Source organism: Podarcis raffonei, chromosome 8 (assembly GCF_027172205.1).
Source record: "Podarcis raffonei isolate rPodRaf1 chromosome 8, rPodRaf1.pri, whole genome shotgun sequence".
Lineage (NCBI taxonomy): Eukaryota > Metazoa > Chordata > Lepidosauria > Squamata > Lacertidae > Podarcis > Podarcis raffonei.
In genome coordinates, this window is record NC_070609.1 from 82,472,794 (window position 1) to 82,487,516 (window position 14,723).

At 46.7% G+C, this 14,723-nt stretch overlaps 1 protein-coding gene across 2 annotated transcripts in view; it reads right to left on the minus strand.

Moving 5' to 3' along the window:
* Positions 1 to 2,864: 2,864 nt before the first annotated feature.
* Positions 2,865 to 14,723, minus strand: part of WSCD2 (WSC domain containing 2) — a 79,751-nt gene continuing 67,892 nt past the window's right edge. For both annotated transcript variants that reach the window (XM_053401225.1, XM_053401224.1), the window contains 2 exons: positions 7,176 to 7,376; positions 2,865 to 3,599 (listed from right to left, as the gene is read on the minus strand). In XM_053401225.1, the coding sequence (XP_053257200.1) occupies positions 3,247 to 3,599; positions 7,176 to 7,376 (554 nt within the window). In that variant the 3' untranslated portion in view covers positions 2,865 to 3,246. The remainder of the gene's footprint in view (positions 3,600 to 7,175; positions 7,377 to 14,723) is intronic.

The window sequence follows — 14,723 nt, forward strand, 5'->3', positions numbered from 1 at the left end:
GTGCAGCCAAGACTTCGGATCTAAGTTAACTGGAGATAGAAAAGAATCTGTGTTCGACATATGGCTTTTGCATCTACATGTGGGCAGGAGGCGTCGAGCTGGGAAGTGGGGCATGTTTGTCCTGCGCCTCATCTCAATCTGAGATGCACTGGATCATGGGCACAGCTTTTCCATTCCTCGCTGCTTCCTTCCCCCCTGACCCTGCAAATACAGTTTGCTTCACTGTTATGTACTGAGTTGAATAGGATCCAGAATGCAGCAGTGTGACTGGTCCTAGAACAATAGGATTCAGAATGCAGCAGTCTGACTTGTCCTAGAACAATAGGATTCAGAATGCAGCAGTCTGATTAGTCCTAGAACAATAGGGTCCAGAATGCAGCAGTCTGATTGGTCCACAGGAGCCACCCAATCCAGCTCCAGGTGGAAGTGAATCTGCAACCTGATTGGCCTACAGGTGAATCCCGGAATTAGCCAATCACGTGGGGCCCATTGTGTAAATAATGTATATAAAGCAGACATTCTGGGGGAATATCCATTCGTCCTCACCACTATGAGCTGAATAAAGAGCATGAAATCCACTCTCGACTTTGAGTATATTTCATTCACCTTGACCTCCTTGCGAAAAAAGAATTGCAAAAGCTTGTCGTTTTTGAGATGCTCTGTAGAGACTGAGAAATGACAGTGAGGGAACAGCCACAACCTTGGGATTTTCTATCAACTGGAGGCCATTTTCTCTTCTAGGTCTCTGCAAACCTCATCCTTTTGGGTCTTTTTTTAACCTCCTGGCTCCTAAGAGGCCCTCATTCCAGGTTGGAGCACTGTGGCGTTTTGCCCTGTGCATGCACACCTAGGGGGTATGAAAGCAAGGAGCAATAGACGCTGGTAATTTAGATCAGTTTCATAGGTCATTGTAGTGAGCTTTTGCCACTGCAACTGGCCAAGTGGAAGGGAGATTCAAAATATAAATATAAAATTCCATGTTTGTCAGGTGAGAAAAGGGTTAGGACACATAGAGTTCCCTGCAAATTCCTAGAGGGCACTCTGTGAGGTCACATCCTCTGTTTGCCCAGGTGAGAAGGGTAACAATAGGAAGATAATCTTCATCATTTCCTCACACCTGAGGAACAGTCACTCTCTTGTCATGCAGCCGTAGGGAGAAGGTGATCTGAACCAGTGTTTCCCAAACTTGGGTCTCCAGCAGTTTTTGAACTACAGTTTCCATCATCCCTGACCACTGGTCTTGCTAGCTAGGAATGATGGGAGTTATAGTCCAAAAACAGCTGGAGACCCAAGTTTGGGGAACACCGATCTAAACCACTTACTTTGTAATCTAGAAGCATATTTTGCCTGATTTACTTATTTCTCTGTTATTTTCTGCTTGAATCGAGTCTGCAACTTTATGTAAGTAAACAATATTTTTATATCTTTACATTACAGACTTCCATGTTGTTATTTTTTTTAGAGGGATAAATAAAGGGGAAGATCCAGTCTGCCACAGGCATCCTGGATAATTCTAGAACGTTACACAGCTTTCCCCTAAGTTGCTGTGTTAATGCTGCGAAACTAGACCCCGATCTTACTAAAGTGAATATATTAATAAATAATATAATAATAATAATTTATTATTTATAGCCCATCCATCTGACTGGGTTCCTGTCCCGGCTTCCAAATCCATCCCAGAATACATGAATTCCATGTGTTAGGGATGAGGCTGTTGTAACCCTCAGGATTTTGTAGGATTACAAGTCTCCTCAGCCCCAGCCAGCATGGCCATTGGCCAGGGAGGATGAGAGCTGTCGTCCACCAACATCTGGAGGGGTCACAGGAGGAGGAGTTTGGATTTGATATCCCGCCTTTCACTCCCCTTCAGGAGTCTCAAAGCGGCTAACAATCTCCTTTCCCTTCCTCCCCCACAACAAACACTCTGTGAGGTGAGTGGGGCTGAGAGACTTCAAAGAAGTGTGACTGGCCCAAGGTCACCCAGCAGCTGCATGTGGAGGAGCGGAGACGTGAACCCGGTTACCCAGATTACGTGACTTAACCACTACACCACACTGGCTCTCCACAGGTTCCACACACCTGCCACACACCAGACATCATCAAGGACAGCTCTGGACATGGAGGCCTGTGAACTAAGCCTTGATGCCCCCCAAGTGAATGTGATAAAAGGCCCATTCTGACATGCAGAACTGCAGGTCTGGCCCAGGTAGTTAAGTGGGACCCCCTATTCCCCACACAGATCTACACTTCCCAGAGTGGTTTAACAATGCGTCCCTCTTCCCAGGGAACTCTGGGAATGTGGGAAAGGGCCATAGCTCACTGTTAGAGCATCGGCCATGCGCACAGAAGGTCCCGGGTTCAACCAAACAAAGAATCTGACTTCCTGTAAGGCAGCTTCCTGTAATGAGGAGGTAGAATGCTCAGTGTGGATGGTACCACTTTTTGGGACGCTCCCCTACAAGCAGAAAATGAAGTTGACAACATGAAGAGAATGGAGACCTTGTATCCCTGAACTACCAACCACCAACAAATCAGGATCTTGTGTGTTGTATTCCCACCCCCACCCCCGAAGGGAATTAAAAAATGGCATCCTTCAGCTGAAATTTAAAGTGGTACAACCTACTCAACCACCTCAGGTCTGCAACCGTGCTGTACTGTATGAGTAGACCAGGTGTTTGTGTGCAGATATGTGAACCAGGCTCAATTGTAGAGAGCAGAGGAACCCAGGATGTGCGTACAAGTGCCAGCCAGGTCCGAATGAAAGACCTGAATCTTGAGGAGTGTCAGGGCAGCCAAACGGACCACAGGTTTTTGACCAGGAACAGAACACTGCCTGGCTCGGATAAGGCCCCAGCGACGCCCAAAAGATCTGGGTACTGCAACCATCTGGAACAGAGCTGAGGTGATTCGTATTATGAAGTGGGGCAGGGGAGACAACACTCTTCCAAACAGCAGTAGCAAAGATCTAGCTTCATTTTGCAAACCTCCCCCATCCGTATGTTAATGTTGGTCCCTAGTGAACGTAGATCTGTGTGGGCTGGCTTGCCAAGGCATCTTCTACTGGCAATGGTGGATGTTGACTGCTTTTTGCTCATGCAAGGGGATTCGTTAACAGCGAGCAGCAGAAGTCCAAAAAAGGGCCACCCACTGGGTGGAAATAGTGACTCGCCAGGTGAAACCAAGCCGCACCTGCCTGGGCAGATCCCGTTCCTCCCAGCCAAAAGATGTCCCTACCCAACACGACCATCATCTTGGATAATAGTCCTCTGGTACCCCTGTGAGGTTTCTGAGTTTCAGGGCTGTGTCCACTGTTTTGATGTAGCCGTTGATCAGTTTCCTCATCTCAAGGGTATAGGGGTCGTATTCCAACTTCCTGAGCCCAGATCGCTTGAAGTTCCCATCCTTCTGGCCTTCCACGCACAGAAGACGGTCCTCAAGGACTGCGATGCCCAAGAGGCTGACCATCCTCTTGAGCTGAATGAAGAGGTCTTGTTTCAGGTCCTCAAAGTGCACCACCAGGACACTTTTGCCGTATTTGAGCCAGTCAAGGGTGTGCGTCGCCCACCAAGGGGCATAGTTCTTGACGAATTCTGGCCATTCTGAAAGAAGAGAGGGGGGCATCCTGTTAATTGGCATCTGGGCACAGGGTGGGATTCTGAGCACATTTGGTGCCAAGTGCAATGGGACCCACAACAGACACATGTTAGAAACAGCTTGCCCTTTGTCCATGATGGTAGAAATGAGGTAGTTGTATCAATTAAGTGTTTTAAATTTGTTGTTAGCCGCCGTGAGCCCGGTTTTCTGAACCGGGAAGGGTGGGGTATAAATAAAAAATTATTATTTATTATTAGTCTCTGAACAGACCTGGATATAGCTCAGCTTCAAAATGGTATGAGTGGGAGGCCAGCCAGAGATATTTTGCTTCCTGAGACCCAAGACAAGATTTTTTTTAATTGCTTTTTTCCATCCCTGCCCCCCCCCATAAAAATTATATTACAAGGGGAAAAAACCAAAAGGAACAAAACAATCAAATCATCCATGAAAACAGTTTAAAACAGCTGCACATAGAGCAGAAATTTAAGGTTAGAAAAATGGAGAGAGCTGCAATAAACAGATTCATTTGTCCCTGGTTAAAACACAAACCTGAATGAATTCCTGCCCCATGTCTACACCCGTGCTACGAGTTTGGAGGAAACAGAGATAAGAGGATAAAGGGACGCAGGTGGCACTGTGGTCTAAACCACAGAGCCTAGGACTTGCCGATCAGAAGGTCGGCGGTTCGAATCCCTGCAACGGGGTGAGCTCCCATTGCTCGGTCCCTGCTCCTGCCAACCTAGCAGTTTGAAAGCACGTCAAAGTGAAAGTAGATAAATAGGTACCGCTCCGTCAGGAAGGTAAACGGTGTTTCCGTGCGCTGTTCTGGTTTGCCAGAAGAGGCTTAGTCATGCTGACCACATGACCCAGAAGCTGTACGCCGGCTCCCTCGGCCAATAAAGCGAGATGAGCGCCGCAACTCCAGAGTCGGTCGTGACCAGACCTAATGGTCAGGGGTCCCTTTACCTTTACCTTTATACTTCAACAAATAAGAAGGCAACAAGATACAGATTTGTGTGTGTGTGTCCCAGGGTCTGGGGCAAACCTACAGGAGATCGGTGGAACATAATCTGGGGTAGCAAGCTGGATAAAGGAGCCCAACGATGAAAAGGAAGCCTGAATTCTTGTAGAGATGTTCTGAAGTAGGACTATATTGGAGCTCTGAGGTTCCTCAAGTGTGGATAAGCAGAGTGAAGATGACAGCCACCTTGAGCTGCTTAGCCGTTTAGGGGACCTACATTGGCTCCCAGTACGTTTCCGAGCACAATTCAAAGTGTTGGTGCTGACCTTTAAAGCCCTAAACGGCCTTGGTCCAGTATACCTGAAGGAGCATCTCCACCCCCATCATTCTGCCCGGACACTGAGGTCCAGCGCCGAGGGCCTTCTCGCGGTTCCCTCATTGCGAGAAGCAAAGCTACAGGGAACCAGGCAGAGGGCCTTCTCGGTAGTGGCGCCCGCCCTGTGGAACGCCCTTCCAGCAGATGTCAAAGCGATAAACAACTACCTGACATTCAGAAGACATCTTAAGGCAGCCCTGTTCAGGGAAGTTTTTAACGTGTGATATTTTACTGTATTTTTGGTTTTTATGGAAGCCAACCAGAGTGGCTGGGGAGGCCCAGCCAGATGGGCGGGGTATAAATAATAAATAATAATAATAATAATAATAATAATAATAATAATAATAATAATGAATAACAACCAGTCTGGTTGGCTGGAATCATTCATGTTGTGATTCCTGCATTGCAGAACTCAAAGACCATTGGGATCCATCCCAACTCTTCCATTCTTTGATTCTGTGTATCTGGGAACCCGTTTATAAGGGTTGCTCCAACTTCACTACCAGGGCAGCAACCCAGAGAAGAATGAGTTATTGGCTCCAGGCAAATCAGCTCCTGACGTGGGTCCAATATAGCCAATGCTCGTTTGGGGGGAAAGGGGCTGATTGGGAGGGTCATCTCATCATGTCTACCTTACCCCTGTTGCCATAAATGCATCATTCCCTAAGAAAAAAACCTTTCCTGGCTAGGCTCTTTTTGTTGATGATTGATACGATCTCATTAGCAAGCTGCTCCGTTAGCCACCAGCTCCTGGGCTCAGTTAAACATGCTCCCTTGCTTTAGAAAAGAAGGAGAGGAGATCTTTCAATTACCCCTGAGGTTTCCTGCTAATTGATCCTCACATTAAAATCGGGTGATAAAATGGATAATGAACCAGATATAATCTGCCAGAATTCCGTTTGCAACTGTAACGGGTCCGATGCCTCATTTGTGGTGCAGAAAAAGTTTGGACCCTTGAACTTTTCGTCTTCGCCTCCTTGAGGAAAAGACAACCTTGTCCACCCTCCCCACATCCCTTATTAATCCTCTTGAACTGTGTTTTATCCCCCACCTCTGAATTATTAAATGGACTCTCTGTTCCATTAAACAGAAGCGGGACAATTCACCTTGCATAATCATATCACATAAAACTTTGCTTTGGAACCGATCCAAGGAATATCATAAAATTAATGCCATGGAACAAAAACACAGAACTTTTTTTTTTTTTTAATAAAGTAAAAAATCACATAGACTTTAGCTTGGGGGAGCCAGGAGGAAAAGTGTAATCGGAAGGAAGGGAGCACGGTAAGTCTGTAGCCTGGCACTAAGGTGGGCATCAAAGATCTGCCCATCTGACCACATGGTAGTACAACTGACAGCTGCAGAAACCTAGCAAGAAGCTGACTAGGTGCATTTTTAAAGCCTGGAGTTGCCAGTGCAACCAGTCTGGTTTTATTTCTTTTGGCTGAACTTGTGCAGTTCTGCAGGGCAATCTATTTAAATTCCCTTGCAAGGGTGAAGTCATGGGGCAGGAATTCATTCAGTTTGTGTCTTAACCAGGGACAGTTGGATCCGTTCATTGCAGCCCTCTCCATTTTTCTTTTAGTCTTAAATTTCAGGTCTCCACATTTCTGCAACATTCTTCCACTAAAACAAAAACCCTAAGCCTAAGGCTATAACATGGATAGTTGAAACTTTGGCAATGCATTCAACGATGCAGTTATTTGACAGTGTAAAGGTAAAGGTAAAGGGACCCCTGACCGTTAGGTCCAGTCGTGGCCGACTCTGGGGTTGCGGCGCTCATCTCACTTTATTGGCCGAGGGAGCCGGTGTACAGCTTCTGGGTCATGTGGCCAGTATGACTAAGCCGCTTCTGGCAAACCAGAGCAGTGCACGGAAATGCCGTTTACCTTCCCGCCCGAGTGGTACCTATTTATCTACTTGCACTTTGACGTGCTTTTGAACTGCTAGGTGGGCAGGAGCAGGGACCGAGCAACGGGAGCTCACCCCGTCGCGGGGATTCAAACCACCGACCTTCTGATCGGCAAGTCTAGGCTCTGTGGTTTAACCCACAGCACCACCCACATCCCTATGCCTGCCATAGTGCTTTACATATGTGGTGTGAATATGGCCAGACTATGCGCTTGTGTGCTTTTGAGAGTTTTGTCACGCCGCCTTGTGAGGACACTGTGCCCTAAAAGGTAGATTAAAAAATAATCTTTTAATAAGCAGATAGAAGCCGATGGGGTGGATCCCCGTATTTACCTTTCCCTTTCCAGTGGGCGTGAGCAGCAAACCCAATGTGGCCTCCATATTTCCGGTTGAATTCAGCCATCAGTGCTTTGTAGGGGTTGCGGATCAGCAAGATGGCTGCATCAAACGCCTCGATTTCCTTCTGCCCGCTCTCGTGAGTTTTGATGCAGATCGTCCTCCCACTTCGCCAGTGGTCCCGTTCACCTTTGAACCCTGTTGTGGGGAGTGGAGGGGGAAATGGAAGATCAAAGAATGAGCTCTAGGGAGAAATATGGGAAGATGGAGTCAAGCTAAAGAGAAGAAAAGAATGAAAGAAGAACCAACAAACAGCTTACCCTCTAAAACATGGGTAGGCAAACTAAGGCCTGGGGGCTAGATCTGGCCCAATCGCTCCTGGCTTGGCCCATGACTTTGCAGGTCAGTCTGCAACAAATTGCTGCAGTTTTTCCTTAATCCCCCTAAGCTATTTAAAGGGGCATCGTTGTGAACCTATTGAGCCCAGGGTCTAAAGCATGGGTAGGCAAACTAAGGCCCGTGGGCCGGATGCGGCCCAATCGCCTTCTCAATCCGGCCCACGGATGGTCCGGGAATCAGCATGTTTTTACATGAGTAGAATGTGTCCTTTGATTTAAAATGCATCTCTGGGTTATTTGTGGGGCCTGCCTGGTGTTTTTACACGAGTAGAATGTGTGCTTTTATTTGAAATGCATCTCTGGGTTATTTGTGGGGCATAGGAATTCGTTCATCCCCACCCTCAAAAAAATACAATCTGGCCTCCCACAAGGTCTGAGGGACAGTGGACCAGTCCCCTGCTGAAAATGTTTGCTGACCCCTGCTCTAAATGTCCGTAAAACCCACACATTCCCTAATTCTCAGCACTGTTGTCTCTGCTATCTCCAACCAGCTGATTTTCCTGTGTTCTCCTTGACATCTTTGTGGCTCCTTACAAACACAAATCCTTTTCTCCCTTACCACCGCCCAACAGGACCGAATGCAGTGAGGGTCAAAGAGATTTGTTTCAATTGTGTCTTCCTGGCTAAGACATTTCAATGGGCCCCATAACTCAGAAAACGGTGGTTTGTGTGCATGTGTGTGAGAGAGAGAGAGGCAGAAAGAGAGAGGAGCTCTGGCGAGAATTCTTCAAGTGAGGAAAAACATTTGAAAAGCCAACCAGCCAACATCCATAACCATCCTGCCCATTAATGTCAAATGGCCTTTGTCTCTCTCCACAGACTGGTTCATCTTGGGGCTTTATAGCAGTTTGTTCATTAAAGAAAGAAGAGAAACTGGGGTGTGTGGGTGTGTGAGGGGGCACCCAATGCCACAGTAGCTGAACAGAAGATGATGGCCTCATGCCACATTCCAGATAAACAGAGGAATGGTCTGTTCGGGAAGTTTAGTCTGGAGAATAGGGGACTAAGAGGTGACATGAGATCCATCATCTGGTACTTTGGGGCTTAGGTGAATCATAGAACTATGGAGTTGGAATAATAATAATAATAATAGGGACTCGGGTGGCGCTGTGGGTAAAACCTCAGCGCCTAGAACTTGCCGATCGCATGGTCGGCGGTTCGAATCCCCGCGGCGGGGTGAGCTCCCGTGTTCGGTCCCAGGTCCTGCCCACCTAGCAGTTCGAAAGCACCCTTAAGCGCAAGTAGATAAATAGGTACCGCTTTATAGCGGGAAGGTAAACGGCGTTTCCGTGTGCTGCTCTGGTGCCAGTTCGCTGGAGCAGCGTCGTCACGCTGGCCACGTGACCTGGAAGTGTCTGCGGACAGCGCTGGCTCCCGGCCTCTAGAGTGAGATGAGCGCACAACCCTAGAGTCTGTCAAGACTGGCCCGTATGGGCAGGGGTACCTTTACCTTTTAAGCATTAGATAATCCCAGGGCTAGCTGGATGAATTGGCCCTACTTGGGCCAGCGAGGAGGCCAGGGGAGAATTAGCTGTGGGGTCTCAGAGCAGGTAATCTTCATAAAAGGGGAGGGGGAGGGAAGAGAAGGGAAATAAAAGATCAGGCTGAATTCAAATTAAAGGCCAGGCGGAATAGCTCTGTCTTACAGGCCCGACGGAAGGAGGTTAAATCCTGAAGGGCCCTAGTCTCATGGGACAGAGCATTCCACCAGGTCGGAGCCATCACTGAAAAGGCCCTGGCCCTGGTGGAGGATAGTCTGACTTCCTTAGGGCCCAGGACCTCTAAACTATGGTTATTCATGGACCTTAAGGTCCTCTGCGGGGCATACCAGGAGAGGCGGTCCCGTAGATATGAGGCCCTAAGCCACAAAGGGCTTTAAAGGTCAAGACCAGCACCTTGAACATGACCCTATACGCCACCGGAAGGGATCCCAAGGACCATCTAGTCCAACCCCCTGCGGTGCAGGAATCACAACTAAAGAATCGCTAACAGGTGGTCATCCAACCTCTGCTTTGAAAGCTCCAGTGAAAGAGAGTCTACCCTCCTCTGAAGTAATTCATTCCATTGTCGAACAACTCTTACAAAGTTCTTCCTAACATTTTAGTTGTCATCTCATTTCTGGTCATTTGAACCCATTGGTTTGGGTCCCACCCTCTGGAGCAGCCGAAAACAAACTTGCTCCATCTTCCTTGGGACAGCCCTTCAGATATGGCTACGAAGATAGCTATCATGTCACCTCTCAGGCTGCTCTGTTCCAGGCTAAACATCCCCAACTCCCTCTGTCATTCCTCATAAGGCTTGGTCCTTCCCTTTGCTGGGGCGACACCTCTGCTTCTCTGGAGCTTTCCAGGGTCCTGAAGGCTCCACCTCTGGACACTACAGTCACAATGTTCTGCATCCTGCCTCCCTGCATTGATCTGATTCCTTGCGAGGGTCCAGCTTCTCTACAAGTGACATTTAAGGTGAACAAAGCCCTGGGTGAGCATTCCCTCAAGTGAGGGGTGGGCAGAACTCCCTTTGCAATCCCTCCATCAGTTGGCCCAGTAACCAGTTTCCTTTGTGGCAGACAGTGGGCATCTGTCAGCACAATTTCATCTGAAAACCATCTGTTTGGCTCTCAGTCAACACAGTCAACGACTGACAAAGCTCAGCGATGTTGGGAGAGAGGACAGATTGGGACACTAACCCATGCTAGCTACTATTTCTAGCCAACGGGGAGAGATCAGATGGCAGGAGATACAAGATATTAATTACATACATGTAATTTGCTTCTTCCAATTAGAACATGCACAAAAGAGTTTCATGGCAGCTACTTTGCTCATTGCTCGGATATGCTTTGACCCAGCGAGGTAAGCGGAGACTGGCTCAGAACAAACAACCGCAAGCTACCATCTCTGATATCTGGCCAGCAGAAGCAAACAGTCATAATGATTGGCCACCACAATTATCATGTGGCAATGAGTTCCATAGGTTTAATCTCATGTCAAGTGATGTTACTGTAGTGCTCATAAACAAATATAATAGCTGTACATTCTAATTCTAAATAAATAACTGTAAATCTTTGTCATCGTCGTTGTCACATAGGCTGCAAACTATGCAATCAGCCCAAATTAAGGAACATAATAGGACTTACTTCTGAGTGGGCATACATAGGATTGGGTTGCATATATGCCAGGTATTAATTTCAGTGCTTCATTACGAATCATCATTACTGCTATCGCGTAGCATGACAATGACTTTTATTACCACCAGGAATAAGTAACTCTTGGGTTTTATAATACCAGCTGGCAGTGAGCTGCATGGGGCACGTAATGCAAGACTGATGGTTAACAAATAAGAACATAAGAAGAGCTGTGCTGGATCAGGCCAGTGGCTCATCTAGGTCAACATCCAATTCTCACAGTGAAGAAGAAGAAGAGTTTGGATTTGATATCCCACTTTATCACTACCCTAAGGAGTCTCAAAGTGGCTAACATTCTCCTTTCCCTTCCTCCCCCACAACAAACACTCCGTGAGGTGAGTAAGGCTGAAAGACTTCAGAGAAGTCTGCATGTGTGCAGAGGAGGAGCAGGGAGCGGGGATGCGAACCCGGTTCACCAGTTTACGAGTCCACCGAATTCAAGCCAGCAGAGCCAGCGAAGCTCTGAGGAATTTGGCCACCCTCCAGGTGCCCGGCTTGAATCCTTGTTGACCTCCCCTGCCAGCGACTCCCGGCAGGATCAAGGGAGGTCTCCCTCGGCGATTCTTCCCAACGTGAAAGAAGAACACACCATTCCTCCCCCTCCCATCTCCAGGGGGGGAAAGAGACAGACAGAAATATATCTACATACTTTTATTCCTGTCTTTCCAGCAGTACAGAGAAAACATGTCTGTACTCTCTTATCCCAACTGCAGAGAGAGAATAACTCCACCCATGTACTTCCAGTACAGGGTCATGTGACACTCTGAGCTAACATCCGGTGCTCAGTACACTGTCCCTTGTTCCCACGGTATAGTCCAATAACATCAGTTTCCTGTTTACCATTCCAGCCACCTGGAGCTCGCTTCTGCATTGCTCCTTTTTCGTAACATACACCACACTGGCCATCCAGATGCCTGTGGGGAAAACAGCAAGCAAGACCCAAGCACAAAAGCCCACTCTTCTCCTGTGCTTTTCAGCCACTGGACAGTCTCTGACTGTGGAGGCGGAGCATAGCCATCATGACAGAGCATAGCCTCTGACTTTGCAGGTACATGTCATAGACACATAGGATTATTGGCTCCCAGTACGTTTCCAAGCTCAATTCAAAGTGTCGGTGCTGACCTTTAAAGCCCAAAATGGCCTTGGCCCAGTATACCTGAAGGAGCGTCTCCACCCCATCATCCATCCCGGACACTGAGGTCCAGCTCCGAGGGCCTTTTGGTGGTTCCCTCCCTGCGAGAAGTGAGGTTGCAGAGAACCGGGCAGAGGGCCTTCTCGGTAGTGGCACACGCCCTATGGAACGCCCTCCCGTCAGATGTCAAGGAAATAAACAACTATCTCGCTTTTAGATGACATCTGGAGGCAACCATGTATCAGGAAATTTTTAATGTCTACGTTTTTATTTTATTTTATTTTATTTTATTTGTAAGATGCCCAGAGTGGCTAGGGAAACCCAGCCAGATGGGCAGGGTATTATTATTATTATTATTATTATTATTATTATTATTATTATTATTATTATGAGTTGGAAGGTACCCCAAGGTTCAATTTCCTGTAATGCAGCAATCACAACTAAGAAATCCCTGGCAAATAGCCATCCAACTTCAAAATCTCCAAGAAATGAGAGTCCACCATCTTTTGAGGGAGTCTGTTCCGCTGTCAAACAGCTGTTCTTCCTGATGTTTAGTTGAAATCTCTTTTCTTATCATTTGAATCCATTGGTTCATGTCCCACCCTCTGGGGCAGGAGGAAACAAGCTTGCTCTGTCTTCTATGTGACTGCCCTTCAGATATTTGAAGATGGCTTTCATATCTCCTCGCAGTCTCCTCTTTTCCAAGCAAAACAGCTCCCACTCCCTCGACCATTCCTCATATGGCTTGGTTTCCAGATGCTTCACCATCTTGGTTGCCCTCCTCTGTAAACATTCCAGCTGGTCCTCCTTAAACTGGGGTGACCAGAACTGGAAACCGGGCTCTAGGTGTGGTCTGCCTGAGACAGAATAGAATGGTAACCTTCCCTGTTACAGTGAGGAATTTCCTCTGTCAACCTTTCATTCACGTGGGCTGCCTTGTCCCTGTCCCTTAAACCGCCTTAGGGGGAGAAGTAAAGGATGAGCCTGTTGCCCATGAAATATTAACTCTGTAAATAATTTCCCATAGGAACGGAAAGATAGATGGCCTCTGAATCAGCGAGGGCAAGGAGAAACATGATGATCCAACCCAAAGCATACAATCACACATGACAGAGAAATGTGCTGCATTATTCCAAAAAGCTTTGAGCTGCAGTATTTGCTCTGGAGAAAGCCCCGTTTGTAAGAGATTTCTTTCTTGCCCAAACAAGCAGAGTACCTGTGTGTAAGGGAGATTTACTGTACTGCTGTGCCAGGGAGTCTTCTCAAACGGTAGGAAGACTTGGGGTGAAATGACCAGCTTTGTCATAGGATTATGACTGAGCTGGAGGAGTCTTAAGAAAACCCAACTCATCTCTCTCTCTCTCCACTCACAACTGAAGCCGAAAGCTGTCACCTGACCCTTCTCTCCCATGACGCTCTCCAGCCATTGGTGCTGCTGCTATGATGTCATGGAACACCCAATACAGCTTTGAAGCTCACTGAGTGAGTTTGGTCTACCTCTTAGGGTTATTATGAAGATAAAATAGAGAGGGGGAGAACTATGAATCTGCTTAAAACATTTTTGTTCAAACAGGCCTACCCAGATATGTAAAAAGCTGGTGTGTGTTTTAATCGGGTTTTGGGTTATCACTGGTTTTGATTATTATTTGTATGTTTTAAAAAGCTGCTATTAATTATTTTCCTGATAATTTTATTGCTTTACCTTTTTTGCAAACCACTTTGAGGCTTTGTTCTTTTTAACCGTCAAATGGTATATAAAAGGAAGATTTTACAGCCTGGACCCAAAGACTGCATGAACCTTTTTGTAAAGAAACCAAGCACTTTTATTTTTAAGTCATTTCGAACCTTTTTTTTCCTTTCCATTTTCATTTTACTGCCAATATATGGAGACTTGTATGCTGGATCTTCTGGAAACCAAGTAACACACCTGGAAACACAGATGCTAAGCACCTGTGATTTAAGTATTTTGATGTGGAATGTTTGTTTTAAGGTGGATGAGGGTAGATGCAAACCTAACCAAGTTTTAAAATGCTTCGAGTGATCACCATTGTGCTTAACTCTGCTACTGGAGAGCAGGGATCTCTCTTTCAAACCTCTCCCTCCAACATTATGTGCATTAGAAGTATTATAAATCTGACTGGGAAATTGATGTTGCTTCTCCCCACCCCCCACCCAGACATTTAAAATGCAGTCCTGACAGAAACATACCAGGGGGGTGAGAGGTTAAACTGACTGCTCCCCACTCCCCAAAACATCTGGTCTCTTTCACACCAGGATCTGGAGATATTCTTACTTCTCTCTTTTTTTTCCCCCAAGTAAATTTTTATTGTTTTCCTTACATATTCTTTTCCAACAAACCATATTAATGCCATACATTCCCTTTGACTCTGCCAAGTCGCGACTCCCCTCCCTCCCTGCAATTGGTATATTTAACCCCTTTCTATCACGCACATCATTCTCACAATAGTACTATTATACATCGAAGGTATTATGTCAATCCTGCTAATGTCTTGACCTCTTTACAATTCTCCTTTAAATATTCAATAAATTTACTCCAATTATTTTGGTATCTTTGGTCTTCCTGGTCCCGGATCCTCCCTGACAATTTGGCAAGTTCTGCGTATTCTGTCAACTTCACCTGCCACTCCTGGATGGTTGGTATGTCTTGTGTTTTCCATCTTTGGGCCAGGAGGGTTCTTGCGGCGGCCGTAGCGTACATGAACAGATTTTGGTCTCCCATTTTGATTTCCATTCCTATTAAACCTAATAGACACGCTTCCGGAGATATTCTTACTTCTCAATTTGCGCGTCTCTGTTTAAGGCCGTTAATCCTG